Source organism: Podarcis bocagei, assembly GCF_964188305.1.
Source record: "Podarcis bocagei genome assembly, chromosome: 7".
Classification (NCBI taxonomy): domain Eukaryota; kingdom Metazoa; phylum Chordata; class Lepidosauria; order Squamata; family Lacertidae; genus Podarcis; species Podarcis bocagei.
In genome coordinates this window covers 84,177,162-84,185,387 of record NC_138132.1, presented here as the reverse complement: position 1 = coordinate 84,185,387, position 8,226 = coordinate 84,177,162, and the positions used below count along the sequence as shown (strand labels likewise).

The 8,226-nt window shown below is 51.1% G+C and overlaps 1 protein-coding gene across 1 annotated transcript; it reads right to left on the bottom strand.

Moving 5' to 3' along the window:
* Positions 1–426: 426 nt before the first annotated feature.
* Positions 427–8,180, bottom strand: SDHB (succinate dehydrogenase complex iron sulfur subunit B). The gene is made up of 8 exons (XM_081203196.1): positions 7,971–8,180; positions 6,951–7,099; positions 5,657–5,742; positions 4,220–4,356; positions 3,865–3,981; positions 1,781–1,882; positions 1,262–1,384; positions 427–674 (listed from the first exon to the last, which is right to left on the bottom strand). Exons 1-8 carry the CDS (start codon positions 8,163–8,165, stop codon positions 597–599), a joined length of 987 nt encoding a protein of 328 aa, XP_081059322.1. The 5' UTR covers positions 8,166–8,180; the 3' UTR covers positions 427–596.
* Between the last annotated feature and the right edge of the window lie 46 nt (positions 8,181–8,226).

Here is an 8,226-nt window from a genome sequence, read left to right as displayed (position 1 = left end):
GTTCAGACGTCGAGGGCTAATTCTGTTTCCGATGATAAAAACCCATCTGATTCCACCGAAAAACCATTCAGGGCATCGTTTGCAACAGTTTGCCAACATTTTTGAGTGAATTGCAGAACGTCATATTTTTGCAGAAATTGTGACCGCGCGGCTTAGAGATTTTTTCAAAAAAAATTGTTCAGACGTTGAGGGCTAATTCTGTTTCCGCTGATAAAAACGCATCTGTTTCCACCGAAAAACCTTTCAGGGGATCGCTCACTCTTGCCCAACGTTCCTGTCCCCTTTGGGACCATTCTGTACAAACCCAACACACACCCACACCCCAAAAAATACCTTCAGTCCCAGGCAGTCTGCAAGCAGGAGACAGAGAGAGGGGACCAGTCTAAGGACACAGGGTGGGGAGGAAGATGAACTGAGAGACATGGAGAGATTTGCTAATGACTTTTATTAATCCTTGCAAGCTTTCATCGTACATGAATGCCCGTGGAGAAAACCCACATAAACCGGGCAGGGCTTGACACCGCAAATATAAGTTAGCTAACTTCCGGCAAGGGGCAGGGTAAGTGGAGCTGAGAAGCAAAGGGCCTGAAGGGATGTCAGGCGCTGACTGCCTTTTCCTTGTAGGTGGCCATCATCTTCTTGATCTCAGCAATCGCTTTTCCAGGGTTCAGCCCCTGAAACAAGAACAGGAAAGGCGGAGAAAGTCCTTCAACTGCTAGTGCAACCCCATTGCCAAGTCCGACACAAGAAGGCAACATCTGCTCATCCAAGAGGCAAATGGAAATGTGGCAGCAGGTAGGGAGCTCCCTTCATCCCTTTGCACGATAACTGGCAGACGGGGAGAGACAAGAGCCCTCAAGGTGCTGCTGGGATATGATTCTCACCTGCAGAAGTCCATGACCACCAACCCTGCTGACTGGCATGATGGGGCTGCTGGGACTGCAGCAACACCCGGAGTTCCCCATCCTGGCCACCATCTGCCCCTGACCCACATGGACTGAGTCACCCATTTCCAGAGGCTGCCCCCAAGAAAACACAGCAGAGCAGCCTGCATAAACAAGCCCAGAACAGCCGCACGGAGTCAGTACCTGCTGGACTCACATGGAGCCAGAAACATCCCCATGTCCTTCTCAAAGTGTCCCAATAGCATTTCTGGCCAAGCCCCTGGGGGAAGGGGGAGAGAAACGACTGCAGGTTCTTCCCTCCCCTCCATTCCCCCAGTGTGGACTGTGCTGGCGAGGTGAAGGGGGAGAGCCCTCACCTTGGGGCAGGTCTTTGTGCAGTTCATGATGGTGTGGCAACGGTATAGGGAAAAGGGGTCCTGCAGCTGAGCTAGGCGCTCCTCTGTGTAATCGTCCCGGGAGTCAATCATCCAACGATAAGCCTGGAAGACAGAAAAAGAGGGTGCTGGGTGTGAATGTTTGCACAGAAGAGGGGCTTACATGCCCAGGGGTCTCCCTAAAGCCTCCTTCCCCCTCCCTCTGCCTTTCACCATGACACCTTTTGCCCATTCAGCTGGCTCCCTCTTCTCTTTCCAGGGTCTTCTGCACCCACCTGCTGGCCCACCAGAAACGCACCCCCTGGCTCCTGTCCAATCCAGCCTCTCCCTCCTTCAACCTGAGAACCACTGAGCATCTCCCCATACCTGGTCCTCCCCTCCCCTCATACCCCATTGATGATTGGCAGGAGTCTTCCTGCCCCACTGGAAACATGGACTGAGTTCTGGGCTTCCCCACCCGGCTATTCCCTGGCAGCCAGTGGGCACTTCTGGTCTTTTTACCTGCATGAGCACAGCGGGGCCCAGGTACTTGTCTCCGTTCCACCAGTAGCTGGGGCAGCTGGTGCTGCAGCAGGCACAGAGGATGCATTCGTATAGCCCGTCCTGGCAGGGAGCAAAAGAGGAGCCACAGAGTCAAAGGACTATTTAGCATCTGCCATGAGGGGAAATGAAGCGCAGCCCCACCAGAGGAACAGCTTGTGTGGGTCCCAATCCACCCAGACAACCGCCGGTGAAGTGAACAAAAGCAGGGGAAGGGGACTTGGTGGGCCACCACAATTCCAGTTTGTTCCCTAGCAAGTGGTTTTCAGGGGTGCACTGCCTTGAAACACGGAAAGCTCCCTCCCAAACTGCAGTGGCAAGGAGCAGGCCTGACACGGCCACTGAAATGACACTTAGAGGTCTTCTGAAACCACCCAAGGCGGGGTACCCCTGTCATCACATCAAATGGCAAGTCTGTAAGTCAAGAATTGTGCAGTGTGTGTGTGTGTGACAGCTTGTGTGCAGCAACTGCAGCTCCTGTTTCACTACATGCCCCCCCCCCCCGTTTCAGTCTCTTTCACGTTTTTTCCCTTCTTACTTCTTACTTCTCTGCCAGGTAAATTTACTCCTGAGTAAGCTTCCTTTAAAGGAAACTGCAATGGGGGGGGGGAGCAATCTTTCCTAAGGTACCCTGCATCTCACTTTCCTATGTGTAGTTATTAAAAAAATAATAATCTAAATTAGGTTTACTATTCCTCTGCAAGTTCAGGAAAAATTGTTCACTTTTGTATTCCTTTTAAATCAAATCTATGGGTGTTTTAACTATGCTTTATAAGAGATCCTCTCCCTATCTTAGGAAAAAATGTTCACTTCAATCTTCCTTTAAAGATCATTTCTCTAGGAACTTGCACTCTTTAGTCTAAGGAAGCAAACTCACTCAAACTATCTCAAGATCTGCTAAAAGGGTTCTGTGTAAAGTTGGGTACTTTTATTTTCCTATTCCTTAGTACATGTGCGTGCTTGCATGATAGGAGCATAGATGTGTCAGGAGTGCTCTGGTGGTGTTTCCTGCTTGGCAGGGGGTTGGACTCGATGGCCCTTGTGGTCTCTTCCAACTCTATGATTCTATGATTCTAGGATGTTTGGCATGGAGATCCCCTGCCTGGCTCCAGGCTCTGACATAATGGAACTGCCCTCCTCCCACCTGGCTTCAGGCTGAAGGACCTGAAGGCTCCTGTAAGACCCTTCAAGGGGAGGAAGGCCAGCGATCTGCTGAAGGAGGCCACTTGGGGGCATGAAGCGGGAGAGGGGGGGTTCCACCTCTCCGCTAAGAACTGCACCAGTCTTTTAGCCAGGCTCGATGTGCAGACCCCTGCCCAATTGCCCCAGGCAACTCAGCTTTGCCTCTGAGTGACCGACCAGGCAGAAAAGGAGGCCATTTTCATCTCCTAGACTACCTCAGCCTCGAAGCCCAGAGCAGCAGTAGCTGCTGCTGCCACCCAACAAAATGAAAGATGCACAACTTCCTGGGCAGAAAGAGAGGCTGAGGTGGGATGGGGCAGATTCATGGCTTGAAAGGGGGATTTAGACAAATTCACTGAGGAGGACAAGGCTTTTGATGGCTACGGTTGTGCAGTACTTCCATTGCCAGAGGTAAGAAGCCTTCGTGTGCCAATTGCTGGGGACCAAAGGGCCAGAGAGTGGTGTGTGCTCCTGTCCTGCTCGAAAATGCCCCACAGGAAGAGAGGATATTGGGCAAGATGGGCCTGATCCTGCTTCAGGGCTCTTCTTAGATGCCCATAAAAACTAGCGGCAGGGGCTTGGTGCACAATGTCCTGGGTTCAGTTCCTGGAGGCACTTCTTAAGCAGAGCTCTTGGGTAGCAGCAGGGACAAGAGAGGGCTTCTTCTGACAGTAGAGGAGCAGAACCCTGAAGTAGAGTAAGCCAGGCAGGCCTCTCAGTGATGAGGGTCTCAAGACAGGAAGGAGGGGTGACCTGGGGAGGTGAGACTGCAGCTGCCAATACTAGAGGCTGCCTCCCCATGGGAAGAAGTTAAGACAGGCCAAAACACCAATGAAGAAGAATGAAGAGAAAAGAGTAATGACCAGCTTCTCCCGATCTTCTATGGACTGGAGGTATTGCTCTTTGCCTTGCTGCGACTCATCCTTCTTTTTCAAATACGGCTGGATGGCTTTGTACTGGGCATAGAAGTTGCTCAAGTCCTGGAATGAGAAAAAGCATTTGTTGAGTGCAACGGACTCAAGAAGGGGCAAAGGCTGGGCCCAGTTGGACAGCCCCCTGCGTCTCAGAGCCCCTCACCCCCGTACAAGGGCAGGGGGCCATCTCAGAGACAAAAACTTGGCACCCCAATACATTCTGCTATATTTCCTTAGTTCTCCTGCTTCCAAAGAAATAACAATACCTTCTGCCAACTGGGCTACAAAGAAGGTGTGAACTTACTGGTACAAGATCCTTCACCACATACATGTGGGGGAGAGGGTATATTTTGGCGACCTTGCCAAGGTCGGTGTCAATCCTCGTGGTACAAGCCAAACTGTTGCCTCCACCAATGTTCATTGCGCAGGAGCCACAGATGCCTAGGACAAGGAGAGGACAAGTCACAACAGGGCCGGTGGCTCACTGCCTCCCGCCACAGGAATACAGAAAGCTGCCTCACATCAAGTCAGGCCACGGGTTCATTATCAGCACAACGGCAGGGATCTCTCTCAGACTGACTGAGAGTTGCTGGGGACTGAACCTGGGACCTTATGCAGCAAAGCTGATGTTCTACCACTGAACTAAGGCCCTTCCCTGGTCCTACTCAAAATCTCCATCTTCCTACATCTAAGATCCTCACGTCAAAGCTGTTTTAATTTTTCAAAAGGAAGCATTGCTTCTCTTTCCTCAAAGCCTCTTAAAAAGCTTGTGGCAATTTGAAGAGACAGTGCAAACTCTTTGTTTGCTTCTTGTTTTACAACAGGCCTAAGCGGAGAGAGTATGTTATTAAACAGAGCTATTTATAGCCACGTTATGTATGCCAATTACAGATCTAATTATAAACAACAGAGAACGCTTGTCCCAAAGAGCTTTGAGGTTATATCCAAAGCCTTTTTTCCTAGGCAGTCATGGGTCTGTCCCAGCATACTTTCCTCAACCTGATGCCTTCCATAAGTTTTATACCAGAGGTTCCCAATCGGTGGTCCACGCACCCCAGGGGGTCCGCATAACCCACCCAGGAGGTCCATGGCAGCATTCACATACAATAATTACCATAGAGATATCAACATTTTCAAAAGCCCATAGCTTTTGAATTGAAAACCGCTGTTTTTGACTACAGTTACTATCATCAGCCTCGGTCATGGCTATGGGGTCAGAGGATGCTGAAGCTGATAGGAGTTAGTCCTACTCAGAGTAGCCCCATGAAAATTAATTCTCATTATCAGCTTAGGTCCATTAATTGCAATGGGCCTATGTTGAGTAAAACTTAGCTGGATTCAACCATTAATCTTTTAAGCAATTCTGATTCCTAAGTCTGGTTAGACGGGCTTTAACCATCTCAACCTCAAAACTTGCAAAAGCTGCCATGTGTTGATTTCAGAATTTGGCCTCTTCACAAGGTTTTAGCAGGTGATGGAGAGAGGTGGCTCTCTCCCATTTAGGCCAACCTAAATCGAGTTGTTCAAATGCTCTGACAGCAGAAAGGCTGTGATGTGAACAGGTAGGAGGTGATAAATAAAAAAATTCCTTCCTGTAGCACCTTAAAGACCAACTAAGTTAGTTCTGGTATAAGCTTTCGTGTGCATGCACACTTCTTCAGGAGGTGGGCCTTGCCTTGACCATCCCTCACCTGAGCCCACCTGGGCTCCTCAGAAGAAAGCAAACAGGGCACAAGTTTACCTTCTCTGCAGGACCTGCGGAAGGTCAGGGTGGAGTCCATTTCATTCTTAATCTTGATCAGGGCGTCAAGAACCATCGGTCCACATCTAGAAAGAGAAATACCAAGTTCTCTGCTCATCTCTAAGTCCACTGCTCTCCTTCCTTTCCTTCCTTATATGGTCCCCCCACCACACATGGGATAAATGGGATAAAGCAGAAGAAAGATGTCACCGCATTACCACAGCAAGGTCACAACCTGTCCAAGCCACCAAATATGATGCCAGGTCACTTGCTAGCAGCAGCAATTCAAATGTTTTTGAAAAGCAGGCGGCGGCTGCTCTGAAGCAAAGTCCAGCTGGAGGCAAGCTACATTTCTGTGTGCTATGTTGGCCGGACTTAACGTGTGGCCCTGCTGAAGGTGCCTGCTACAATTTTCCCATGCTCTGATGAATGCCTCCATCTTGGGTTACCAAACTGAAGGCACCTTCATCTTTGTGCCTCAACACCTGATACCAACGCCCTTTGCTTGCTGCCATTGATTGCACTGTTATAATTGCTATACAGCCCTCCCCTCCCTCAATGGATCACCTTGTTGGTCAGAGAAATGAACAAAAACGGAGACAAGGCCAGGCTGTAGAAAGCAAGGCTGCCTTTTCTTTATTGGCTGTTTCATTTGCAAACAAGAGTCCCTCCCCGTTACCCCGCCTTGTAAGAGAGGTGAGAAGCCTCAAGCAAAGTTGTGTAACATCTTTCAAAACCTCAGAAAGTATTCACCCCCCTTTTACAGAAAGACCGCCCCAAAACATCACAGATACATGACAAGTCTGTCAATCGAGATGCCTGACAATACCTGATAATTGCCCTTCCTGGCCTGGCCTGAAATGGTGGATACCTTGACACCAGAATCCATTGTCAATGAGCTTTTTCTTTTATACATAGATATTGGCTCTTTTGACAAGTCCACTTCCTCAGGAAGAATTTCCTGCTATGTGACTGGAGAGGGTCTTTGGGGTTGACCAAAGCTAAACTTGGTCTTGGACTTGTTCTGTGTTTTCGTTTCATTCTCATGATTTAGAGATGGATGCCATTTTATTTGAAGGCAAAAGGAGATATTTGGGATTATGCATTTATGTATGTATACTCCTGGCTGTGTGTGTATTGTATAACATGTTATAATTGTTACGTAACATATAAATTGTTGTATAACATGTTATAATTGTATAACATGATGCACAGGAGCACCCAAGGGTGGGCAACATCCCTTGGCGGAGGGCAGAGGGGTCTTGTCCAGCCCCTTCTTCAAAGCACTACTCACTTGTTCAGATCAACTTCATATGTCTGCATACGAGGTTTCTCCCCGGGGTTGTCTGGGTTCCACCGATATATTGCAAACTTCTTAATGCGAGTGGCTGTCTGTGTGTCAGGCGCGGCGGCAGCAGCAGCTGCGTGTGCCCTGCGGCAAACCTGTACACCAAGGAAGAAGGAAAGGAGACGCAAGCCATGAGCAAGAGGCATGCACAGCAGGGCACACAGTTCCATCTCTGAGACAAGTGTGCGCTTGGGGCCAGCCAGAGTTTACTACCATCAACATTATGTCTCTTTTGCACTGCGGGTGGGGGGACTTGGACTGAGGGTGCCTTGCTTGAAGCAATGCAGACACAGTTGGTAGGGGCACCTTGCCCTCCTCCATTGCCTGGTAGGCTACGGCCGCTGCTCCCTCCTTCCCGCCGCTGCAGCTGCCCGTAGCATTTGGTGGTGGGTACTTCCCCCCCCCATTCGAGAATGGAGACAAAGGAACCAACTCCTAGGGGCCAAGGTCCCTTTGCTCCCTCCCCCCAAGTCAATGAACATTGCCATTCAATGCCCCCTCCAAATTTTATTCAATCTGGCAGCCCTGGGCGGAGATACCCAGGCATCAGCCTCTGCCCCTCCAGCCCCTCTCCGCTGCAAGCAGAGTCCCCATCTGCCCTTCCGGCTACAGCAGTCAGGAATGAAGATAGGGAGCGGGGCGGCCGCATAGCTGTCAACTTTTCCCTTTTCTTGCGGGGAACCCTATTCGGAATAAGGGAATTTCCCTTAAAAGAAGGGACACGTTGACAGCTATGGGCGGCCGGGAGGACGCCGCTGCTGTTGCTCCCTCGGCAAAAGCCTCCTGGGTTGGACCCAGCCGCCCAGGCAGCCACGTTCCTCGGAGCCAGGACGGCAGAGGACAGGACTGGCCAGCGGCCCGGCACCTTCCTCCTTTTCCTCACTGAGGACTAGCCGCCTCCCGAGGCCAACCGCTGCGGAGCCCCTCCACGCGCCCCCCCCCCCCGGACACTCCGGCCTCGCTCGCCTGCAGCAACCGCAGCGCCCCCGCCGGGCCTCGCCGAAAGGACAAGGACGCGCCCGCCGCCCGCTCAGCCGCCAACGCCGCCGCCACCGCCACGGTCACAGAACCCGCTGCCATCTTGCGCCCTCTGAGCGGACACCCTGACAGCTGCTTCCGGAAGGGGAGGAGCCGTAAGGCCCACTTCCGGTCTGCGGACATATTGAGAGAGGCGACGGGGGAAGGCGCCTTGTTGGGAGTGGCCGTGGGTACGCAAGCACGT

Bases quoted from the DNA above. Each gene is read 5' to 3' on its own strand.
- SDHB (XM_081203196.1), bottom strand. From the start codon at position 8,165: ATGTCCGCAGACCGGAAGTGGGCCTTACGGCTCCTCCCCTTCCGGAAG. The intron at 4,357-5,656 runs GTAAACTTGTGC...TCCTTGTCCTAG, and splicing joins CCGCAGGTCCTGCAGAGAAG to GCATCTGTGGCTCCTGCGCA. The intron at 675-1,261 runs GTGAGGGCTCTC...TTCTTGTTTCAG, and splicing joins GCACAAAGACCTGCCCCAAG to GGGCTGAACCCTGGAAAAGC.